The following is a 26823-nucleotide window of genomic DNA, read 5'->3' as shown; positions in this document are numbered from 1 at the left end:
ATTTTTAGGGCGTCTTGCTGAGCTTTCTAAGCCCAAATCCACCTCGCACGCGTGGCTAGGCGCAGGCACGTGCGATAAACATCCGAGTCGATCATCAGGTGTGCCCCACTGTCCAGGTAGCCTGGCACAGGAATCGGAGCGGTTGATTCATCAGGTGGACCTGCCATACATGGGCAAAATAAAGGCACGTTTGGGGGACGCGGATTAGCCACTGACAGGTTGAGTATCGAGGCTGGCTAATGAAGTTACGTCACCAAGTTCTGTGGGCCCCACTATGATGTATGTGTTGTATCCACACCGTCCATCAATTTGGAGAGAACAATTTAGGATATGATTCAATACAACGTTATAGATCCAAAGAAGTAGTGGACCTAACCACAGAACAAAGTGGGGAGACTGACGCCCACCGTTGAAACCTTCCTAGGGTCCCCCTTGATGCTTACTTCAGATCCAGCCTGTTCATAAGTTAACACAGACATTAAATAAGCGAAAAAAGAATAAATATCAGATTGATTGAAAATTCCTATAGCCCTGGGAAGGTTTCAACGGCGGGTCACTCTTTCTCGTGCGGTGGGATACACTCGACATTTGGATCTGCATCATTACTGGTCTTATGCCATAAAATCACCTCTCCAGATGATGGGCAGTGTGCGTATAACCAATATTTTCCAGGGGAACTCACGGAACTTAGTGACGTCATTTCAGCGGGTCACGCCACTCAACCTCAGCCTTTCGGTAGATAATCCACAAAGCTTGGTGACGTAACTTCAGCGTGTCTCGCCACTCAACCTTTCGGTAGCTAATCTGCGTCCACCGTTTGGGAGCTTGGATTAAGAATGCATGGAATTCAGCGTCCCAAGTATCAAAACGAGTAGGGGCGCGGATTAGATACTTACAGGTTGAGTGGCCAGGCTGGCTACCGAAGTGACTTCACCGAGCTCCGTAGTCCTACCATGATGTATGTTATATACCCAGGCCTTCCATTCATTTGGACAGATGATTGTACGGCAATATCCCAGGAATGATTAAAATCTAAAGTTCCAATGGACCCTGGCACAGAAAACAACAGGATAAGTCCTACCATTAAAAGCTTTTAAAGGCTTAGAAAGTTTTAGATCAAGTTTGTATTTGTGTTTTCCCTTCTCTCACGCCATTTTTAACTTTCGAAGAGGTTGGATTTCAAAAAAACATTAGGGAGTGTTTAGAGCATGAGATTAGATGGATTTAAGGGGAATAGAATTATCAAAATGTAATGATTATACTGTGTCAGGGATTGTCCTCCAATCCCATGGCTTGGACGCCATCTCACTTCATGTTTAGGAAATAGATTGGCTACTCATCTTGCCACCACCAGTTGGGGCTCCGTGGGCCCCATAATGATGTATGTGTTTCATCCCTGTCGTCCACCCATTCTTCCATGACATTTTATGGTATAAGCTCGAAAATGAGTTTGATCGAAATCTCAAGTGGACTGCACAGTTGGCCCTAGGAGGTTTAATGGTGTAATTCAATCACTACTGTTTTCTCATGGTGTGGTCCACTTAAGATTTATATCTACCTCATTTTTGGGATCAAGCACTAAAATTACATTTCAAAATGGATGGATAGATGGATAAAACACATACATCATGGTGGGTCCACATAGCATCAACCACTAGCCACATGAAACCCAAAGTAGAATTGTAGAAACCCTTGCCTCGGCGTTGATTCCCATAAGGGGCTTCACAACCCATACCTTATGTGAGTCCCAAACAGGACATTGCAACGATCCATGAGATCTTAAAACTCACTCTCACCTAATCCCTTTTAAACCCATGCGCCAAACGCCCCCTTATGGTGGGCCTTAGGATAGTTTCAATGGTGGGGATCACTCTCCCCACTATTTTCTGTGGTGGGGTCCACTACTAATTTTTGTCTACCTCATTCTTTGGCTCATGCCCTAAAATGATATCTCAAAATGGATGGATGGTGTAGATACAACACACATCATAGGGGGACCCATAGAACTTGGTAACGTCACTTCAGCAGCAGACTGGCTACTCAACCTGTCAATATCTAATCCTCGTCCAACGAGTAGTAGTATAGAGAAATATTTATTATATGCGTGACTCTGGTGCCCTTCTAAGTAAGGCAAAATTGATTTTTTTTTTTTTTTTAAATTGAGTTACATCATATTTTAGGTGAGATTTTGGCAAAAAAAAAAAGTACGGCCATATTTCCAAATACTTTAAATACTAAAAGTATTAAACAAATATCATATCTAGTCATATGACACCTTAAAAAAAAGGTTCAGTTGAAATTACCCCATAGCCTTTTCCGTGGTGCTCGCTTATGATAGAGGCGGGAGGGCTTGGAGCTCTCTATAGTGTTTGTGCGAAATCCATAGCCATCACATATTTTTTCAAATCATTTTATGATATGAGCTTAAAATGAGGTAAATTTAAGGCTCAAGTGAGCCACAAAACCGAAAACAGTAGAGATCATATGCCTACAGTTGAAACATTCATAGGGCTGTTAGAAGCTTTAGATCATGCTAATATTTTTATTCTTTCATTCCATATCCATGGTAAGGAGTTTATGACCATTTAGGCTACTTTATGAACAGTTTGAATTGCATATAAACATCACAGTGGAGCCTAGAAAAGTTTGAATGGTAAGCGATTCATTTCCACTATTTTCAGTTGTGTGGTCCACCTAAGTTTCAAACTTGTCTAATTTTTTGTCTCATGTCTTAACATGATCTTTCAAAATGTATGGATGGAGTGGATTTCTTACAACATCATGGTGTGCCCAACATATCTTAAGGTAGTAGAAACTACCTCCAAAAAGCTTCTCTCGAAATCCGCATCAATGTAATGTGATGTGGTGCGGATCGCGTAACCGAACCTATCTAGAGATGGATGGTTCTATGAGGCCCACTATGATGTATATATTTTATCTACACCATCCATCCATTTTGAAATATTATTTTAGGACATGGGCCTAAAAATGAGGGATATGAAAGGCTCATGTGGTTTCCAGGGCCCATAAAATCTTTCGATGTAAATCATTTTTTGGCCCATGGGGTTAACTTAAATTCTAAATCTAATGGACGGAGTGGATTCGACACATAATTCACGGACCCACAACCCTTATCACATTACAACCTCAACTCTTACCGACAACCATGACCCGGACCCTTATAACATGACAACCCCAACCCTTGCCACATTGCAACCATAACCCTTCACATGACAACCTCGACCCTTACCAAACCTCGACCCTTACCATGTTACAATCACAACCTTAGCTCTATAACATGACAACCTTGACACTTAAAATATTACAACCACGACCTCAACCCTTACTACATTACAACCACGGCCCTTATAACATGAAAACCTTAACCCTTATTACATAATAATATCTACATTTCACATAACAACCTCGACCCTTACCATGTTACAAACTCGACCCTTACCACATTACAACCATGATCCCTTATTATAACATAATAACCTTGACCCTTACCACGTTACAACTACGACCCCAACCCTTATAACATGACAACCTCGACTCTTACCATATTGCAACTACGACCCTTCACATGACAACCTCGACCCTTACCATGTTACAACCTCGACCCTTACCATGGTAGACCCCGACCCTTATAACATGACAACCTCGACCCTTAACACATAAAAACCTTGACCCTTAACGCATAATAATATATACCTTTCACAGGATAACCTCGACCCTTACCATGTTGCAACCATGACCCCTTATAACATGACAACCTCGACCCTTACTACATTACAACCACGACCCTGACCCTTATAACATGACAACACCGACCCTTACCACATTGCAACCACGACCCTTCACATGGCAACCTCTACCCTTACCATGTTACAACCTCGACTCTTACCATATTAGACCCCAATCCTTATAACATTACAACCCCGACCCTTAACACATTACAACCACAACCTCGACCATTACCACATTATAACCACAACCTTTATAACATGAAAATTTTAACCCTTACTACATAACAAGATCTACCTTTCACATTACAACCACGACCTTCACCCTTATAATATAATGACCTCGACCCTTAGCACATAACAATATCTACCCTTCACATGATAACCTCGACTCCTACCATGTTACAACCATGACCCCAACCATTATAACATGACAACCTCAACCCTTAACACATGAGAACCATGACCCAAACCTTTAACACACAACTTCAACCCTTTAAAAATTTAAATTTTATATCATTCATTGTCTTCCACATGATAAACACAACCATCCTTATCTACCTCATATCGATCCCTTCTGACAATCACTTCTCCTCATGACAAGAACAACCACCGTCATCCCTTTCTATTTACAACTAAAAGTGGCTTCTATGTATAAGAAAATATTATTCTAAAAAAATAAAATAAAAAATTCATTTAAAATTTTTTCCACGTATCAGTAGCTTGCCCATATGTTAGAAAAATTGATGACGATGGATGTACGCCGAAAAATGCAGCGTGAATCACTGAAAAATATTTTTGAAAATGAAGAAAAAGCCCAAGGAAAAATGTAAATAAAAAAAATAAAAAAAAATAAAAAAGGAAGAAGAAGAAGAAAGAAAGAAAAAAAAAAAAAAAAAAAGAGAAAAAGAAAAAGAAGCTCCATATAGACACCAAGTTCCAAGGATAGGGACAATTTAGTCCAAAAAAATTTCAAAAACCTGTCAGATGACTACCCTTAGAATATTTAAAACTTCTCATCCATTTAAAGATTTTTACCATACCTCAATGCTGGTATGATCAAAATCCCTTTCAAGGCACCAAAAATGTAAATTTGAAATACCTCATATTCTCTTTACCTCCAAATCCAAGGATGTTAAACGCAAAAAGTGACTATTTGAATTTGGAATACACCCATTTACCACCAAATCCAAGGTGACAAATGGGGTGTAATGTTGAGTACTGACATGTGCAACACTTTACAAGTCTCATAATTGGAGATATTTACGTCTCTCCCAAGGACTCTTCCTTGTGTACCTACATACATAGAGCACGACTTGGCTACAACCCGAAACCAGCTATAGATGGTTAGAATCTTTCAATGCAACGGATTTTTTATCATCTAACCCACAATTAGACCTACCAACTTACCACTGTTGGCACTCAGTTTGTTTTTTATCACGTGTGGTGTGTGCGGGCGTACCAGAATCGATAAAGCAGCTCAATTTAAATCGATTAACTTTGACCCCAAGCACCAAAATAAGCAGGTGTGTCCGATGTAAACATATATGACCAAATTATGAGAAGATTGGTCACTTGCTCAGCCACTTACAAAATTTTAGAACCATCAGATCATAATGAAAGGTTGTTTTATCTTTTACAAGAAAGGACTTTTAGTATGCCTGTGGAAATCAAACAAAACGAAAATTTCACAATCAACCATTAGAAGCGATTGCAAAAATGTGTCTCTTGAAAGAACTTTGTGATATTAGATAAAGACAAATCCCACGTATGAGCGTAGATTTTGATTATAACTAAAAACTATAGCTAAAAATTACCACCACTTAATTATCACTACTTCTATGATAACTGAGATAAAAGATAGATTGATTTGATTTGACACTTCGATTATATTGGAGATGCTTACTTTGTAGATTTCTCGTGCTATTTATAATTTTCTTCTATGCATCTTATTGTTCCATATACTTCTTTTATTACTTCAATGATTACAGTAGTCGAAGGGCCTCTCACTGTATTATTCTCTTGTTACCTTTCCCTTTTGTGAATGTTCCTCTTCTGTCGGTCAGGTTTTGTGTTTCTCGGTTGCCCACCGTATCTGGAACTGCTCGACTGTGTTTTTCTCTTCGCTCATTAAATTTTATATAACTCAGTCTCATTACTTCATCCATCATCTAATGACGTGCAGCATTGGATTTATACAGACTATAATTCTATAAAAAAAACACTCCAAGTATTTTAAAGATCTTTTCATCCATTTCCTATTTCTCGTGCAATGCCACATATCGCCTTTCTATTAGCTTTTTTCAGAATGACTAAAAATAGAGTACAACATTGCCCCCCATGTCGCTTCGCCTTTAGGAAAAAGGTGATAGCGATGTTGTTTTATTGCTAAATGCAATTAATGCAATCGACCGTTAGTCTAGAGTACAACATTGCCCCCCAGGTCACTTTGTCTTTAGGAAAAAGGTGATAGCGATGTTGTTTTATTGCTAAATGCAATTAATGCAATCAACCATTAGTCATTATGTCATATCCTCATTGATTCTACTCTATCAAGGCCTAACTAAAAGATATTCTTTACCGCTTTCTTCTAGCATGTCCATGTGACACATTATCTAGAATCATATCGTAAAAAGAGTCATGATTACCCTTTCATTATTGCACACGTATCACAGTCGATATATAAACACAACTATAAGTTGGTGTTTACTTTCTACACCCTTTGATTCTCATCTCTCATGTCAAAACTCTCTTTCTAGTCTTCTTTATCTCAATTATCATAGTCGTATCTTCCTCCTCTTTTATTTCAGTCTTTCACCTAAAATCATCAGAAGTGGTTAATGACCTTCTCTTTAATACTCTTATCGAATCGAATAAGACATTGTTTACACTTGGTTCAACCTTTCACCATGTGGTTCCTCATGAACAGCTTTCGCGAAATCGAACCATGTTTTCCAAAATGCCCTGATGAAGTTCTGCTTATTCAATCCGATCATTTCCCAGACCCTTCTAATGTTTTTAAATCTCCAAGATCATAGCTAAAATGATGAAGAGTTGGGCAAAATGGTATACTCGTGTTAAAGCACAGCACGGCAACACGCATGAATATCCAGTTAATACTTTCCTCACAGCAGTTTCAACTTTTTAGAGTCATCGACTAATACATTCCATATTGGACGTGGCCCCATGAGTCTGACAATCATGGATGTATCTGCCTTCACCCACCTTTTGCTCTTTGGCGAGCCTATTTATCCAGATTTGCCATGAAGAATCAACAATCATTCACCCTTTCAGACAAGACCGACAAGGCGTATTTCACGTTCATAGCTCTTTAACGTAAACTCAAGAAGAGGTTGGTGAACAAGAGCATACGTCTTTTTTTCTGATATGGATTTACCAATTTTTATTATGTGTGAGTGTTCTTCATATTATCAAGGAATACATTCATCTGCCCAAGGTACTCTCTCGAGGACACCGGCTTGCTCTCATCCCCTTTTTATTCGATCATCCGTATCGTAGTATGTTCGAGGCAACTACGAAATGTTTTTATCATTCTGGCATACATATTTGACTTATCCAGATGTAGTTCTAAGAATATTTTGGAGCAAAATTCATTAAGTCTGTTCTAACATATGTAGAATTCACTTCTTTTGGCCATCGTAATTTCATCTGTCCCAAAATTAATTATTTATTTACCAAGTATTTGAGTTTCTTCCTTTTTTACCCTTGATAAGTCCAACAATTCCTTCTATCTCTTTAAATATAAAGAATCCAGCCTAACTTGGTTTACAGAAGACTATGGGCCAATCGATATCGAGATAACAAGCCTCAAAAATGCAAGTTGAAAAAATTATTTGATTTACAAAGACCTACCATATGACAGCATAATAGATACAAATGTCAATTCCAAGGCTGGAATTGAATAATACTATCATAACCTTCTTGCTCGTCAATTTGGTATGGCACAAGGTATTCATTTTCCATTTATTCATTGGACTTGTAATCAACCTCCAACTCATTGACTAGTTGTTGAGGTGCAATAGGTGCTCTTTCGACAATCAAGGCCACCAATAGATTCATGCTCTCGGTATGGCCAACCATCAACCTATTAAAGGCTTTTGTTTAAACAAGTGAATGTTTAGCCTAAACTCGCGATAAATTTGTAATGTGTTAAATTTTCCTTTTTACATCAACTATCCCGACTGACATAATCTCGAAAGGTTCAACATTCGATGTTGATGGTTTATCCGAGTTTGGTGGAACAGGCACCATGCTAAGTGGTTGATTTACTTGCTCAGGTACATGTTGAACTTGCAACTCTTCTTCCAGGGCAGGAAGCTCGTTGACTATAACAACATTAGTGGCAACTTCTAAAGCATTACGATCACCCATTCGGCTGGTTATTCCAAGAAATTACCTCACCAATAAGTATACTTCGTAATTGAGTCCCACCAGGCATGCCAAAATTGTTAGCCCTTAGTTTATTTTCTGTCACGTGTAGTGTGTGCAGATGTGCTAGAAGCGATAAAGCAACTCTATCCAAACCGATCAACTTTGACCCAAAGCGCCGAAATAAACAGATATGTCCAATGCGAACATATATGACCAGATTCTAAGAAACTCAACGACTTGCAAAATTTTATGATGATCAGACGATAATCGGAGGGTGAGGTTCTCCCTCTGAATATAGGTTGTGTTTTGCCTTTCATAAGAATGGACTTCCAATATACCAATGCGAATTAAATAAAAGGAAAAACTCACAATCAACCACTAGGAGTGACTGTAAAAACTAGAGGTGGGCATTTTGAACCCGATCCGGTGGATCCGACCCGATCCGACCCGACTCGGTACCGTTCCGAACAGAACCGACGGCTTAGATCAGCCTGATCGAGTCTTTCAACCCAGATCCGATAGTATTTCGGGTCAGGTTCGGATAGAGGTTAATCCGGACAGATCCGACCCGGATACTCGAACCGAAAGGATCCGGCCCGAACCGACCAGACCCGACCCGAAGCCTAAAAATAGTAGACCGTAAACTTGACTTGGACTCAGATGATGATCAGGCCCATCTGCTTGCATACACGTGCCCGATGGGCATGTGTGAATGTCGAGTAGCATTTACCGTTTTTTCCGCTAAAATCATCCTTTCGTCGGATGTAAACCACACACCAACTACACAGTCTACACTTGCCTTAGGCTAGGTGGGTAGTTCGTTCGAGGGACGGATTGGTTGCTCCTTAGTCGGTGCTTTGTGGGCCCCACCATGATGTATGTGTTTCATCCATTCCGTTCATACATTTTTACAGAATATTTTATGGATTCATAAAAAAAATGATAGGTACCTAAATCTTAGGTGAACCACATGACAAGAAAACAATAATAATTGGATATCTACCATTAAAAATTTAAAATCCTTCTAAGGTCCACTGTACTGTTTATTTGACATCCAATCTTTTGATTAGGTCATAAAGACCCAGATGAATGGAAAAAATAAATATCATCAGCTAGATCCAAAACTTTTAAGCCCAAGACGTTTTCAATGGTCAACGTTTATTCAACAATATTTCCTTTAATGTGATCCACTTGAGATTTAGATATATCTCATTTATTTTTTTTTCATACTGTGAAATGATCTATAAAAATAGATGGAAGGCATGGATGAAACACATACATCATGGTGGGGCCCACAGAGCACGGACCAACAACCAGTGCTGGTGGCACCGTGGCAGGGGGAGTAGCCAGTCCGTTTCTGTGCAAGGACGAGACTGACGCTCCTCGAGCTCCGAGTTGTACGAACGGTTCAAAGGAGATTAAAGGTATATGGGCCTCACAGTGATGTATTTATTATATCTATAACGTTCATATGTTTTTATAGATCATCTTAGTATATTATCTAAAAAATTATTAATATCCAAAGATCATGTGGACCACACCACAAGTAGCAGCCTCAAATGATTTTCACCATTAAATATTTCGTGTGGTCCACTTGATAGTTATATCTATCTTATTTTTCATTGTAAGCCTTATAACGAGCTTACCAAATAGATGAACGGTTTAGATATAACACATACGCTATGATAAGACCCACATAACTTGCTAAGTTCATTACAGCAAGTCCCACTCACTATACATATATAAAAAAGAAGCTGAGTGCTTTCGTGCAATGCACGTTCGGTAAAAACATAAACACAATAACGAATAGTTTTTGTATAGCTATGTGGGGCCCACCTTGATCTATATGTTTTATCTAAACCGTTTATCCATTTTGACATATCAATTAAGGCATTGAGAAAAAAAATAACATATATTAAAGGTTGAAGTGGGCCACATTATATGAAAAATTAAATTAAATTCATACGAATCCGAATCGTACCCAACTCGATCAGACTCGGTTTCTCTGACCGAGTTGGACTCTGTTCGGGTCAGAAAAATTATGTATCGGATTTGTTTGGGTCAAGTGACCTGGATTTGATTCCGGATCTGATCGAGTCCGGGTCCATCCATGGCCATTTCGGATCTGATCGGGTTGAACCCAATCCGCTCCGATCAGGACCGATGCCCACCTCTAGTAAAAACGCATCTTCTAAAAGAACTGTGTGATATTTGGAAAAGAATAAATTCAGCGTATAAGTGTAGATTTAGATTACAACTAAAAACTATAACTAATAATTACCACTACTTCTAAGATAACTAAGATAAAAAAAATAAATAAATTTGATTTGATTGTTAGATCGCTTTATAATTTTTTTCTTCTACTTATAAATTTTTACTGTGCAACTTAATCTTCTATATATTTTTTTTCATTACTTCAATAGTTATATTAGTCGAATGACCTCTTTTTAGATTCTTTTCTTATTACGTTTTCCTTTTGTAATTGTTCCTTTTCTGTCTATCAAGTTCTATGTTTTTCGGTCACATACTGTATCTTGATTTGTTGGATTATATTTTTCTCTTCGCTCATTAAATTTTAGATAACTAGATTATATTATTTCATCTACAATCCAATAACATGTACCACCCTCTTAATAACATGTACCACTAAGGCCCCGTTTGTTAAATCTGAAGTCTAAAGACTGAATCTGAAATCTGAAGCCTGAATCTGAAATCTGAAGTCAAAAAACTTGTTTGGTAACTATGGCCGAAGTCTGAAAATTAAGTACTGAATTTGAAACAATCTGTTCGTTAACAAACATCTGAAATGTCTGAAATATATTAATTTGACACATTTGCCCCTATCTATCTCCTGTTTAGAAATGCTTTACATTATAAAGAAATTATTTTTTATTAAATGGAAATAAAATTATTCTATTTAATTCAAATAAACTATAAAGTACTTAATAGAAAATTAAAATATCATTATTCATAAAACAGATAAAAAAATTAATGATTTGCATATATAAATTTACTTACAATTTTAATAAATTTACTTGATTAAAATAAATAGAAAAGGCAAAAAATCAAGAAAATCAAGTCAATCTTAAAAAATAGAGAGACTGTAATACCTGTCGAAGAGAAATATTTATAATCTTTTATAAAGAAGTTGAAAAAATAATTGATGATGCAATGGAGAAGTGAATGAGAAGCTTGTTGTATTTTATAAAAAAATAAACGTGAATTGGTACTACACCAGATGATTTCCCGCCAACTTTAATCTCCTTAAAACCGTTTGTACAACTCGGAGCTTGATGAGCCCCATATAGGCTTCCAACGCAGGAACTTCATGCGAAGAGGAGTGGACACGGATTTCCTGCTAAAGCCTTTCGTAGGGAACTTAGGTGGGACCCACCGTAATATTTGTCAGGAATCCACTTCGTCCATCCGTTTTGTGAGCTAATTTTAGGAGATTAGACCAAAATTAGACAGGATCCAAGACTCAAGTGGGCTGTACTAAAGGAAAAGGTATTTAGGAAAATTCCTACCATTGAAACCTCCCTGATTCGACAGTGATGTTTACATGCCATCCATACCGTTCATAACGTCATTCCTACTGGAATGAACTGAAAACACGAATATTAGCATGATTCAAAACTTCAGTAGCCCCACGAATATTTCAACTGTGGACGTTTAATTATCACGTTTTCAGCCCACTTGAGCATTGGATACGGTTCATCTTTGGCCTCATGTCCTAAAATGAACTCACAAAATGAATGGATGGTGAGGATTTCTCACAAACATCCCAGTGGCCCCACCTGCGTTCCCAGCGCAGGAACTTCCCGCAAAAGGCTTTCGCAGGAAATCCGCGTCCAAGACCGAAACGGATTGGCTACTCCCCCAGCCACTAGCCCGGTGGCTGGTGGTCGGTGCTTTGTGGGCCCCTCTATGATGTATGTGTTTCATCCATTTTTACATATCATTTTAGTACTTCACCCCAAAAATTAGAGGGATATAAATCTCAGGTGGACCACACCATAGGAAAACAATAATGATTGGATATGCACCATTAAAATCCTCCTAAGGCCCACTGTACTGTTTATTTGACATCCAATCTTTTTATTAGGTCATACAGGCCCAGATGAAGGGAAAAAAACAAAGATCAGCTTGATCCAAAACTTTTATGGCCCCCAAAAGGTTTTTAATGGTCGACGCTCATTCAACACTATTTCCTGTAATGTGGCCCACTTTAGATTTTGATATACCTAATTTTTTGTCCCTTACCATGAAATGATCTGAAAAAAATATATGGATGGCATGGATGAAACACATACATCATGGTAGGGCCCACAGAGCACCGACCACCAGCCATTGGCTGGTGGCAGGGGGAGTATCCAATCCGTTCCTGTCCAAGATGAGCGCTGACGCTCCTCGAGGTCTGAGTTGTACGAACGGTTCAAAGAGATCAAACTTACATGGGCCCTACAATAATGTATTTATTATATCCACACCGTTCATCAAATTTTTGAGATAATTTTAGAGCATTATCCAAAAAATGAATCATATCCAAAACTCGAATGGACGACACCAAAAATAGCAGCGAGATAATGATTTTCACCGTTAGAAAATTCACAGGTCCCACTGTAATGTTTATTTTCCATATAATTTATTCATAAGGTCAAAAATATCTAGATGAAGAGAAAAAACAAATTTCATATTGATCCGAAACTTCTATGACCCCAAAAGGGTTTCAATGGTAGACGTTCAATCCCCCACTGCTTTTTGCAGTGTGGTCCAGTTTTTGTTTAGATCTGTCTTATTTAAGCCTTACGACGAGCTCGAAGAATAGATGGACGGTTTGGATATAACAAACACGTCATGATGGGACCCATAGAACTTGCTGACGTCAATACACCAGCCAATCCGCTTTCCAAACCGTCCCAGGCTCCTAGAGCCCATCCGCTTCGAACGCGGATCGTGTCCTACCCCCGCCGGATGGTCCGGGCAGAGATCTGTAGGGCTCACTATGATGTAAGTGTTTTATCTAAGCCGTTCATTATTTTTCTTATATTATTTTAATATATGATATGAAAGATGAAGCAGGTCCATAGCTTCAGTGAGCCACACCAAAGGATGCTGCGGTGACAATGGCATCCATCGTTGAAACCTTTCTAAGGGCCACTGTGATGTTTTTTTACCATCCAACCTATTCATTAGGTCATGTAGACGTGGATGAAGTGAAAACACAAATATCAGCTTGATCTGAAACTTCTCCAACTCTCAAGAAGTTTTTAACGGTGGACGTTCAATCCCCACCTTGTGATCCCATTAATCATTGGACCTACTTCTTTTATTGGCTCACACCTTAAATTATTTGAAAAAGTTGATGGACGGTGTGGATCAAACACATAAATCATGATGGGGTATAAAGAAATTTCACAGGTTAAAGGTTGATTTTGTATTGTGCAAACAATTTAAAAGAAAAAATTGCCGTAATAACTAGAAAATGGGTACTTTTGGAAGCAAAAATTTTTGGTTAATGAAAAATCATGTAGCGCATTCCATATTCACCATTAAGCCAGACTCCTATCACGGAAAGAATTCAATGAAAAACCACTTAGCGTTTTCTGTCTTTCGCGTTAACAACGCATTAACAAACACCACTAAATACGGAAAAATTTTCCAATTATGCATTAAGTGCAAAAAATCAACGTTAACAAACATGCCTAAATGTATGTCACCTGTGATATCATAAAAAGCACTAGAATTATCTTGGAGATCCTTTCATATAAAAAAAAAAAAACACTAAAAACGCCAGAATTTATGTCATATGTTGCCTTAATATGAGATTTTTCGAGAATGGCAAGAAAGAGGGGCACAACAACCACCACGGGTATGCTTCGCTTCATACTAATGGGAAATGGACGGTTGGATGGCATATAAACAACAATGTGGACCTCAGGAAGGTTTCAAGGTTGGCCCAGATAAGCACAGGTGGGATGTCAAATCCAAACCAAAAATGTCCAAAAAAAAAAAACCTTTGGCCGGCAGGATGCCCTTTTCGGAGAGCGGAATCCTCGCAGCCACCCGTTGTCGGAAGCGCGTGCAACACCGCAATGCAGCCACACCTTGAGCGACATCCAATCCATCCACCCATCCTTTGCGTGGCCTTATTTCCATCGTATACAATAAAAGTCAGCTCAATCCCGGGAGCGGAATGCGTACCGAGTAGACTCTATGAGGTTTACCATGATTTATGTATTTGATCCACTCCGTCCATCCTTTTTATCGGATAATTTTAGGGCTTTATTCCAAAAATTAAGCATATCCAACATTAAAATGGACCACACAACAGGAAAGAGTGTGAATTAAACATCCACTGTTGAAAATTTCTTGGGGGCCACATAAGTTTTGGATCAAGCTTATTTTTATGTTTTCCATTCATCCATGTCTCTATGATCTTATGAACAGGTTGGATGACAAATAAACATCACTGTGGGACCTAGCAAGGTTTCAACTATGGAAATCATTATGCCCAATGTTTCCTGTGGTATGATCCGCTGGATCTTTGGATATGCTTCAATTTTGGGTTTAACCCCTTAAATTAGCCGGAAAAACGGATGGACGGCGTGGATAGACTACATACATTCACGGTGGGCCCAGATGAGTTTACTCAGGACGATAAGAGCGTAATGAGTCACTCAGTATGCAATCCGATTTCAATCCGGAAGTACCTTGGAACACACCGATTATTGCACGATATTCGTGCAATGCACGGGATGCTGTTCCTATTCTCGTTTGTGGAGAAATTTGTCTGATTCCTTGGAAAGGTGGCAACAGTGCACGTGTAAATCCTGTAACTCAAACTAAACCGTCCAAATCATGTGACCCATCATAGATATATCGCGACGCAGAAATCCTATCGATTGAACCATCTTAATGTCTAATTATTAGGCATTATTTATTGGATTCAAGCAGTTGGTTATTTTTCACTTTAACACCATCAATCGGCCATTTAGCACATAGGTTCAGTTCAATTAACGGTTCACAAACTACGGCTGCTGGGTCCTACAATTTGGACGGTTCAGTTTCTGGTTTTCCAAGGGGGCAATTAGTTAGAGCATGAGGATAAACCATCACCATCTGCCAGAGGTTCGGAGTTGACCACGGTGCCCTTATCAGCGGCTAGGTACCAAATCCACATCACTGGGTCAATCTTCTTGGAGGCCGATCGCCTGCAACCATATGTGGGGCCCATCTTATGTTTGTGAGAAATCCACCCCGTCCGTCCGTTTTGCCAAGCTCATTTTAAAACATGAGTCCAATAATGAGGTAGAACCAAAACTCAAATGGGCCACACGACAGTTAAAAATGGGAACTGAACATCCACTGATATTTATATGCCATCCAAACTGTCCATAAGGTCATTCCAGCTGTGATGAACTGAAAACCAAAAAGTATTAAGATGATCCAAATCCTCTGTGACCCTATGAATATTTCAATGGTAGACATTCAATCTCCACTTTTTTCCTGTCGTGTGGCCCACTTGAGTTTTGGATCTGTCTTATTTTTTGTCTTATGTCCTAACATGTGCTGGAAAAAATGGATGCACGGGTGGATTTCTCACAAATATAATAGTGGGGTCCAGGTCACAATCACATGCAATCCGCGTCCAATCTTCTTCGCTCATTAGTGGGCCATGGACGTCTGTGGCCCATAGAAGATCCCCACCTTTGCATGGATCTACAGTTGGTAAAACCAAATTGTTCATCTAGTGGGCCAGCCACACCCAAGTAAAAAGAGGATAACGCGGCTCTTCCCCATAAATATAATCTGCTCCCCCTTCTGTCCCCATAAACATGATGATCAAGACCGTTCATTGAGAAGCTCCCACAATATGTGGTCAACACGGAAAATCATCTTACCCTTAGGTGCCAAGGTGAGAACTACTTTGTTGGAGCATCATGTCCGGGTCACTTGGCACGGATGATGAGTTCTCTGCTGACCTTCAATCAGTAAGATTTTTTCCATAGGAACCATCTAAGAAAGTATCTTCTGGATGAACGGTATGGATCAACACATGTGAGCAAAAGAGGATAGCAGATTCAGGTGATCAAACCATTCACAACCTGCTAGTTAGACATGCATATGGTTGATAAAACCATTCAGACATGCATATGTTTGATAAAACCCTACAACAGGTAGGCCACCCCATCAATAGGCAATGAGAAAGTATGAGTTGCCTCCAACAACCCTAGCCATTGGGTTTACGTAGAAAAGTCATAGAATGGTTGAGTTTACATTCATATTAATTTTCGGATTCAGGTCATCTTTGCATAAAGAAAGCTGTTGATGACCTTTTCATTGCACGCGTTTATGAGTGGGAATTAAACAAATACATATAATGGGGCTGATTGATCCCAGGACAGATAATGATCTAGTATAATTCATGCTCGCACCAACCCCCTTTTTGACTTAACATAGTGAAATTCAATTGGGCGGTATGCCATTATCAAAGATTAAACTCACACAAAACATGTTTGAAAATTATTCAATCGAATACCCTATCTCTAATGGTGGCTTGCTGCCCAATCAAATTTCACTACGCAGTAACAACATCCAATCTACATACTCCAATGACTACTAATCTTCTAACCTGATCAGATAATTGGGATCGTTCAATTGGTTGATACAGACAGAAAAGCATGGATAGGATTGTCTAAATGTGTGATTTTTGAAAAAAGGCTAATCGATGCTGGTATCAGAAGAAGGCTAAGATTGATATATCATTCTTCCATGCGTGCTGTGAAGAGTAAAGGAATTCTAAGATTCTTTATCATCTAGCTTCCCACAGAAAACTCAGGTTTCATGGTTAAGTAATCCAGACCATTAGTGAGTTTGTCCCTAAAAATATCCTCATATTAGAGATGATCATAGCCACCGATATCTGCGGCCATAAATTTCATATGTAAAATGCATTTGAAGATGGAAAACAACTGACTGCAAATGTATAATCATGCAAATTGTGATGAATCATCCAGGAAATCTTACCATTAAAAGAAAAGGGGGGGGAACAGAGAGAAGACAGAAAAGGATCCTATTTGCAGTGAATTAAGACCCTGAAATGAAATTTTTACTTGACCATGTAAAATGAAAACCAAACATCATCCAGGAAATCTTACCATTAAAAGAAAAGGGGGAAAATGAGAGGAGAAAGAAAAGGCACCTATTTGCAGTGAATTGAGACCCTGAAACGAAATTTTTACCTGACCATGCGAAATGAAAACGAAACACACAACTGATATCCAAGAAATGCTAGTTGCGTTTGGATTCCCAATTGAAATGAATCCTAAAATGACTCACTACCAGAAAAAGGAATGGAAGAATGCAGGACAAGCACCCCACTCCATCGTAATGAGGAACTAGCCCCCAAATTACCATTACAGCTCTTTGAAATCAAGCTTCAAACAACTGGAATGGAATTGCAAGTCATTAGCTTCTGGTAGAATGAATATGCTAAGCCCAACACCACATGTTTGCCAGCATGGGACATAGGTGCAAGATTCCATCTATTGGAGGGGCACTACTATTTAGATGCACTGGCCGAAGATTCAGGTCAGTCCACTTGTCAGGTGGGCTACAATTTACAAACTACAGCTGCAAAAAACTTGGCTGAAGTTTTCTAGACCAGATATATTTTTGGGCAAAAGCATCCATATAGTTGGACCCACTTAACGGATGGCTTGGATTTTGCATCTATCTGCCACGATAGATCATGTGGTGACGTGCACACGAGCTGCCTTGTGCATTAGCAAGGCTCTTGTACAATTTAAGTTAATGTAATTCAATTCAACTGATCATCCAAACACAGACTAGAAGGTTAAGAAGTCAACAACACAACTTGACAAGACATGTTGTGCTGATATTCTCAACAACGAATAAAATGTAAAATGCATTGAAAGCAACAGCAGTTACAGAACTTCCATGGTATTGAAAACATCTATCAACCCAAAAAAGTTCAAATATCATACACGTAGCGTGCAATTCCTTCATGCTAGATATTTCATATTTTTCGATTTATTCATAAGTTGAAGGGCTACCTCGGCATTCAAAGGGTAGATTGTCTAACCAGGAATCATCCAAGAGAAGAGTCGAAGATTCGGACTCTGTGGGCCATTCAGAACTAACATCTATTTCATCAAAAATAATAGGTTTACATTTTCCATCCCTATTTTGAGTGATGGCCTGTAATCGGAGATTGCAATGCACAAAAACCAAATCATTGAACTTTTCCTGCTCCATCCTGTTGCGTTTCTTGGTATGTATGTTCTCAAAGGTGCTCCAATTCCACTTGCACCAGTAAGAACTACAAGGCTGACTCAGTATCCGTAATGCTGCTCTCTGCAATGTGGGGACTTCATAACCATAGGCAGCCCACCAATCACCTAATTGTAGATATAGAAAAGATAAGTTAGATAAGATATGTACTGCCCCAATAATCTAATAAAAAAGGCAATGTTAGCTATAGTTTGAAACCTGATGAGAACATCAATCCACACAATCCAAGAAAGGCTATACTACTGAGTACTGGGTGCATTTCCACATTTTATTTTTTATATATATAAATGATGGCAGCTTTGTGTGGCGTACACACGTACGTTATTCAAGACCAAGGCATTCAGTAATGGTAATGGTGGTCGTAACGGTCGCCATCATTACCGTCACATAGCCAATTTAAAAAAATGTAACAGCCATTACCGCTCCATAATGTTTAAACATACCCACCGCTACCATTACATAACATTTTTCACAACCATGATCTAGATGGAAAAATATGGGCCTCGTTGTTGGAGAGTGGATGAAAATCACATTTATTGAGCAATCTTAACCATCTGATAACATCTGTTGAATTCAGACCACTGACCAATTTCTTTTTAAACATCCATTCAATGGACAACAATTGGATGGATAGTATCATCTGATCATCAGGGCCCATGATTTGGATGGTCTGGATTGGTTCACAGTTACTCCATGCTGGTGGTGGATGAGTCACCCCCATCTAAGAGAAAGTAGAAATGCACATTATATCCAACCAATCAAGGAAATGGTAAATACCTGGGGAGTTCAACGTCCTTCCCATGACAGCAAACTCACTCCCTAGAGCAGCACCTTGTGCATTTATATACATGGGATGTTCCTTAGTGAATTCAATCTTATCTTTGTCTTCAGTAACCATTCTCATCATCGCTTCTTGAAAGCCATTTCTCATCTTCAAATCAATCTTAAAGTTTGGATTGTAGAAAATAGAAGGATTAAGAAAAGCTGCAGCCGCGTGTAATGGGGAATGCAGCTGCAAATTCCATCTCCTATCAATTATTTCCCAAATCGGCATGTATTTATCTTCAATCCCTTTGTAGAATGCCTTGATTTCAACTTTAGCCCTTTCTATGCCCTCGTATATATAACCCATGGCAGGCATGTCCCCATCGACAGTCCTCAATACTTTTACAAGCGGCTCCGACAGGCTTACAGCTTCACGTGCTGACTTCCAAAATCTCTCCATGTATAGCAACGATTTAATGGCTTGGGCATCAGGTCTTCTACTATATATAGATGATAACCAATCCGGATGGGAAAACATATGTTTCAAATTATCCTCTTGAATTACAATGGACCTTAAGGACAGAAAATTCGTTACAAATCGAGTAATTCTTGGTCGAATCAATTCCCTTCCACTGGTGAATTTTCTCATCATATTTAGAATCCATGCATGACTGTAGATGTATCGTGTGATGTTCCTCGCCTCCTCCATGACTGTACCCACAAATTCCTGCTTACTGATATCCTCCAACATTTTATCGATGCAATAAGAAGCACATGGGGACCAAAACAACGAAGGGTACTTGGATGTGAGAAGCCTTCCCGCATAAACATAGCTGGCTGCACTATCCGTGATGACCTGAACAACATTTTCCACACCAACCTCCATAATAACCGATTCAAGCAGTTCGAACAAGTAATGGGCATCATCTGCATGAGCAGATACATCTACTGATTTAAGAAATAGAGTCCCTTTAGGACATGTAACTGAGAAAACTATAAGTGACTTGGATCTACCATCTGACCAACAGTCAGACAAAACCGTGCAACCCATATCTTTCCAATCATCTCTAAACTTTTTATAGTTGTCATTCACTTCACCTTTCACTTTTTCCAAGAGAGTGGATCTCAACCTTTCATAACTTGGAGCTTTATACCCCGCCCCACACTCCGCTATGGCATCCACCATTGGCTGATAATAGATGGATTTGGTGGCACTGAATGGAATAGAATTATGGAAGAAAAACAAGGCAATTTTTTTATCAGCATCATCCTGCTTTTGCTTTTGAGCATCATCCAAAGCTGGCTGTGCACTTGGTGAAGGACGTGGAAATAACAAAGATGGACAAGTGCTCCCACGTTGTCCGCTAGATCCAGCATTAGGATGAAAACCACCGCTAGCAGAAGAGCTATTTTGTGGACCATTAAGTGCCCGATCTACCTTCGGCTTCTTGGGAGTCTTCTGTTTCTTAGGAGTGCTCAATATACTTTGTATCAGATCCCTAACATCATTCGGGACCTCCGTGCATGGGACTATGTCTTTGTTCTTGATTTGAGCTAGATGAAACTTCATCCTATAAACTCCTCCGCTAAACTCCCGCTGGCAATAGTTGCACCGAACCTTTTGTCTTGTTGCATCAACCAAGACACAGTGCTCCCAACAGGCATCTCTTCCCCTCACCATCTTCCTGCAATAAAATGTAATACAACATCATCTCCTATCGAATAGACGGTGAAAAAAATCTCAAGTGGGAAAAAAGATGCCAGAATATTAAGACTACAAGGGATTTTATTAATCAACTTAAGAACCACAATACTGAAACAGTCTCTAACACTAAGATATAATCCTTTTAACTAAATAAAACAAACACTAACCACCAAAACATGACAAAAGGCTACCAGTTATAAGCTAACACTAGCTTCGCCATATGTCTACGTACTTCTAATGGCATTGGAAGATCAAGTTAAGGAAGTACTAGAGAAATCAATAGTCTAATGATGCATGGGAAACACACAGAAGTGCAACTGACGGTTCCGAAACTTCTTACGAACGAGGAGACTAGGAAGATTGCATGAAAAAGAACTGTTTATGAGATGTTAGATAGCTCCGATTACTCAGGAATCAGGATGATATTACATTGGCCTTGTGTGGGCATTGTAACATGACATAATCAGTTGTTTGGGACAATAGACAATGTAGTGCTGAGTACTCAGATGACAGTCCTAGTTCATGGTTGCAGTTATGATTCTTCAAGAGTTAGCACAAAGTTAGTCGAAACTGGTTGGCCAAATCGACAGTCCAGGAGTTCAAATCCTCATACATTTTTTATGGATTATTTACGATTTGCATGACTCAAACATTGTATGGATTTCCTTTATGCATTAAGGACATAAATTCAAAGGCAACGCATATGGCATTCGACTATTTCAAGGAAATCTCTCCAATCCACAGACAGGTTTTGACGTTCTGGCTTCAGCTATCAAGGCATCAGCAGAATCTAGATTGCCTCTATTCTACCAAATGATTCCAGCATTAAAATGCCAAATGTAGGGATGATGAAGTGGACCCGAAATCCACACATTCATCTAATTTAATGGGGGTGTTTTAGGAAACTGATATGTAATTGATACTGACTCGAGCACGACTCCTCGCCCAATAAAACATCAGAGATTGTCTCTCCCTCCCTCACTCTACACCCCCATTAATTCCCATCACCAGCCCATTGAGAATTCTTCCATTTCTTTAACCTACGTGTGGGGCCCAGAATTTTGCAATCCAAACCGTTGGCGTGCTAGGCCGCTTAGTGGATCAGAGATATCCCAAACGTTCTCTACCATTAGATCATCAGGACAGTTTGATGGCTCCACCACATAAACACAGACCGCTAGCTATAATTGTCAATTTGCAAGCAACCAACCGGACAGCAGGACCGTCCGATGGGGGGAATACTGGGGCATGGCCCACCCCATGGTGGGGCCCACCAGATTAGATTTTAGTATGGAAAAATTCACCTGCGGCATAGGAAGCATTTCGCCCAACAATTATAAAACTAAAGCTCAGCAAAGCTATATAAAATTGGGAAATTTGGATATAATTTTCGAATTTCATTCAAAGCCCTAACAAAGATTCGAACGTAGTGAAATGTATAAACTACAAAGTAAAAAATAAAAATAAAAATTCATGGAATTGATTGAAAGGGAAGCAAAGTACCCGGTTCGAGGCGCTCGCAGAGAGTGAGAGGGAAAAGGGCCGGCGAGTAAATCGGGCGAATCGGGGAGGAGGGAAGGAGAGGAAGCCGAGGAAATGAAACACAACGGCGATAAATCAGTACCCCTCGCGAGGTCCGGCTAGCGAGGAGAGCAGCAGGCGTGGAAAGCGTCTCCCGGTCACGTGCAACGTGTGTGTTGCCGTTAAGTGCTGTCCCTTGGGGCTTCGCTAAGCCCACACGCACCCTTTCACTCGAAGACACGTGCTAGGATTTGACATCCCATCCGTGTATAAGGTGGGCCGACGGCGGAGATTGCATCTCAAAAACTTGAGACATCTCCGCTCATCAGGTGAGGTACACGTGTACGCATGAGTCGGACCCGTTAGATCGGTTGTTCTTTTACATTTTGACCCACCTGCTGAGTTGAGCAGCCTGATTTTTAGGGCCAGCTGGTGGGGGCCACTTGATCCGAGGATAGCTACGGCACGTGTGGTTAAAGCTCTCATGCGTGACTACTTGTAGGCGTGTGTGAGCGATGAGGTGACGGTCCGCGTCGCAATGCTCGTGATGGGGGTTTGTTGAATTCATCGCTGGAATCATAGCTCGCACGTAATTCTCAGGACGATTCGCGCGGTTGGGAAGATTAGTAGAGACCCAATTCGCGGCACCTGCCAACGCCGTATAGCGTGTGAGATGTGGATCATTCATTGGATGGAGGCGAAAGTAAATAAGGCCTCAACCGAAATTATTACGGTCCACATTGACACTTCGGTTTAATGTATACAGCGCTTGGATCCAAACCAATCCACTCCAAGCACTCACAAAATTATTACGGTATAAATGTATATGAGCTTATTACGAGACAATCGACCGCTTACTTTGCTACTCACGAAATTTGATAATGATCGGACAATATTCCTCTAAACATGGGTTATTTGGTGACTTTTGCAAGAAGATACTTTCAAAATATTAGGAAAAAAAAAAACAGTAACAATAGATGGCTAAGGGTCGCAAAAATTACTTCACTTAAATAAGTTGTGTGATATAGGATAAAAAAAAATATATCTAGCCTTTAAGTTCATATTTGATTTATGATTAAAGTTATAGCTAAGAATTATCACTATTAGATTATTGTTATTTATAAAATAAATTAAGATAAAAAATAAATTAATAGATTTAGTTTGATTGGTTGTTGTGTTGAATTGATTGTTGTTTTTTTTTATTTATTTATTATTATTGAATTTATTTGCTATTTATAAAGTTTTATTGTAACATGTTCTTCTATATCATTTTTCCATTTCTACAACAAATACGGTAGTTGAAAAATCTTTTTAGATCCTTCTCTTATTTATATTATTTTTTTGTTAAAAAATCTTTTTTGATCCTTCGCTTATTTATATTATTCTTTTGTTACGATGGTTTCTGTTTTATCGGTCAAGACTTTATTCATTTCGGTATCTTTTACATCTTAAACAATTAAACCATATTTCTCTCTTCACTCATAACTTAATCAGAACACTTCATCAACCATCCCTTGACATGTAAATCTAGATTTACACTAGTTATATCTACACAAAAATTGCTTCAAATATCATGAAAATCTTTTCATTCACTTCTTATTTCTTATGTGAAGACACATGTCACCCTCCTAGTAACTTTCTTAGAATGATAAAAAACATAGTACAACACATATAAACTAAGAAACTTATTTGATAAAAACAGATAGAATTTTGAAAGAATGTAAATGGCCTGTATTCCACTGGACTGATTCCAGACTTCGTGAGTTAACACCTTGACTCAACATCCGAGTCAATCATAGGACACAACTCTACGAACCCAACTTTACTCGAGTCAACCGAGTCTGAAGTCACCTTACAAATCATGGCTGTGTCATGTGCAGACCAGGGATTGCCTGGTTTTATCAAATCACTGGCCTAGGTCAATGGTATGGCCATGTTGAGATGAGTGAACCCGGGTTAACCGGCCTGCTGAGAAATATGCTTTTTACATCGGTAGTAAAATGCACGTGAAAGCATTTCAACCACAAACCTTTTTTAGCATGATCAAAGTCAACAGTCCATTTTCTTAACCATTGATTGGATGGTAAGAGTCAACCTATTATAAATAGGTTTTGAATTATGTAATCTTGTAATTTGGACAACTTGCAAGTTGTGTCCCATCATGGATGGACCATTCTTCAGAATCTACTAGTATTGGTAGTTTCTAGCCACCAATCATGAGATATGACCTCGGTTTTATTTTCTTCTTAGTATCAACGAGCATAGCGCATTAAAAATATGATAATCTGGAATATAGCCATTAGGGTTGCAAATGGGCGAGGCCAGGTTTGGCCCTTGCATAGCCCTAGCCCCTTAAGCACTGGCCATATGATCCGACCTTGGCCCTAATCGAGTTAAAAAGGTCTTGGCCATGGCCCTATATATAGAGCCAAGCTAGCCAGGGTCAGTCTTGTAATGAAAAAGATTAAAAGGATCAATGGTTCGACATGGTTCTAGCCAAAGATTTTTTGCTTTTTTCCCGTGCATTCTTCATATATGACAAGTTCCATCATATAAACAGCTAAGACTGCTCAAATATATATAACTAAATTCAACTAGTGTCGCAAGGTAAAGTAAATGGAAATTGCTCACAAATATCTTTAAACAATGGACTATTATTATTCAATGGACAATGGTGGTCCACTTGATGATTGGATTGGGGAAATGGACCAGATCAAGCCATTCTTCATTGGGCTAGACCCATCTTGGCCTGGATATCGGCTAAGATTTCAATGCCTATAGTCTAGCATTCAGTAAATGATGGAACGTAAGACTTCTAACTCCGGACTTCCAAACTTGCTTTCCGACATGAGAGCGTAATAAGACGCGATATAGATATAGCGGCTTTACAAAAGCAACGAATTTCAGGCCTGATTGTGGGCCTAGTCCCAGAGAGGTGTACGGTGTGTGACTTTCAAGACGTCATATGAGCCAAGTTTAGGGACTGAAGCCAGCACTAGACCTCATTGGACCAGGCTGCCCAGCTCATTGCCACCCTTTGGAAGTAATAGATTGCCGGTTTGGAATTTGGGATTACTGAACCACGTACGTACTCAACTTGTCGGAACCATGAATTCCATGAGAGCTTTGGAGTTGAAGAGCTAGGATGAGACCCATGGTAATACTGTCATTATAACCCTCCTTTTGTTTCAAAAGAGCCAGACGAAAGCTGAGTTATCCTTATTTAATCTAGGATGTTGTTATGTAGCAAGGAAGAATGGGGATGTTTTGGGTTGACTGAGAATGGAGGATTCTAGGAAGGAGTTGGATGATGGCATAGAATTTAAAGTGTAATGCTCTTTCATGGACATAACATTGCCACAAATAGGGTTGGCAACAGCCATGTTTGGCCTAGCCTGACACAAAGAGGCCCAGGGCTCGAGCCCGACATGACCCTATTATATCAGGTGCAAGCCCAGTTAACCAATATGCTTGGAAACTTTTGATACTGGCAGAGGGTGATGAATGATACACATGCACTTAAAGATTATTTATAAATTGTATACTTAGTAGCTAGATAATTATTTCAAATGAAATTGTCCAAATTAGGCATCCTAATTTACATGTATCATTCACCAAAATTATGCTTATTAGATTATTTGACTATAGGATTAGTGGACATCTATCTGACATATCCGTAATAATAATAAATGGTATTGTTTCAACCAACAAGTATCCATGAATTAAAGTTAGGATTGTTCAACCAATCTAATTTTGGGAACTTAGCCACAGTGAGCTCCACATTTTGTAGTTCATTTAATTTGAGTTCATGTGTGGCATGTGTACAACTTTAATTACATGCGTCTCAAGTGTGACATATTGGAAGAGTATCAAATAACTCCACACAAAAAGCATGGGCTACATGCATCAAAAAAAAAAAAAAAAAACTCCCAGAGTATTGCCACATGGATTGCGTAGATGCCCTTAATTTGGTTCAAATCCCTTCCCATAGCTGAAATTTGCATGGAAAAATTGCTACTTGCATCATGTTTAGGGCTAGGCTGGGCTAAAATAATTTAAGCCTAAGCCCAGCCCAACTAAGAAATTATCAAAACTTACAAGCCAAAGCCAAGCCCAGCCCATGGGCCTAACTAACAAGTCCAAGCCTGGCCTAAAGCTAGATCAGGCGAGCTGCCTGGTCCATTGCCACCCCTACCTATGAATGATGCTGGAACGTGAGATGACGAGATATTCGTAGCTCATGCTCTAACCTCATTTTTCCAAGCGAAGGTGACATTTGCCTTTCAAATGATTTCAATGTCCCTGGGCAGGTGGAAAGGATGGGTGGCAGTTGAAAAAGATTTGAAATTGGTGCTTGAAACGGAAGCAAATAGAGTG

General features: G+C 39.3%; 1 protein-coding gene across 1 annotated transcript; it reads right to left on the bottom strand.

The window, feature by feature from the left end:
* Nucleotides 1–18054: 18054 nt before the first annotated feature.
* On the bottom strand, nt 18055–22646 carry LOC131233354 (uncharacterized). The gene is made up of 3 exons (XM_058230044.1): nt 22429–22646; nt 19233–20905; nt 18055–18562 (listed from the first exon to the last, which is right to left on the bottom strand). Exons 2-3 carry the CDS (start codon nt 20899–20901, stop codon nt 18195–18197), a joined length of 2037 nt encoding a protein of 678 aa, XP_058086027.1. The 5' UTR covers nt 20902–20905; nt 22429–22646; the 3' UTR covers nt 18055–18194.
* Nucleotides 22647–26823: the final 4177 nt, after the last annotated feature.

Source organism: Magnolia sinica, chromosome 18 (assembly GCF_029962835.1).
Source record: "Magnolia sinica isolate HGM2019 chromosome 18, MsV1, whole genome shotgun sequence".
Taxonomy (NCBI): Eukaryota; Viridiplantae; Streptophyta; class Magnoliopsida; order Magnoliales; family Magnoliaceae; genus Magnolia; species Magnolia sinica.
Note: the sequence above shows the minus strand (reverse complement) of the source record. Positions and strands in the feature narration are given on the sequence as shown.

Excerpts from the sequence above, each read along its gene's own strand:
- LOC131233354 (XM_058230044.1), bottom strand. The coding sequence starts at position 20,901 with ATGGTGAGGGGAAGAGATGCCTGTTGGGAGCACTGTGTCTTGGTTGAT. Across the intron at positions 18,563-19,232 it reads AAGGACGTTGAACTCCCCAG|GTGATTGGTGGGCTGCCTAT; the intron begins GTATTTACCATT and ends ATCTACAATTAG.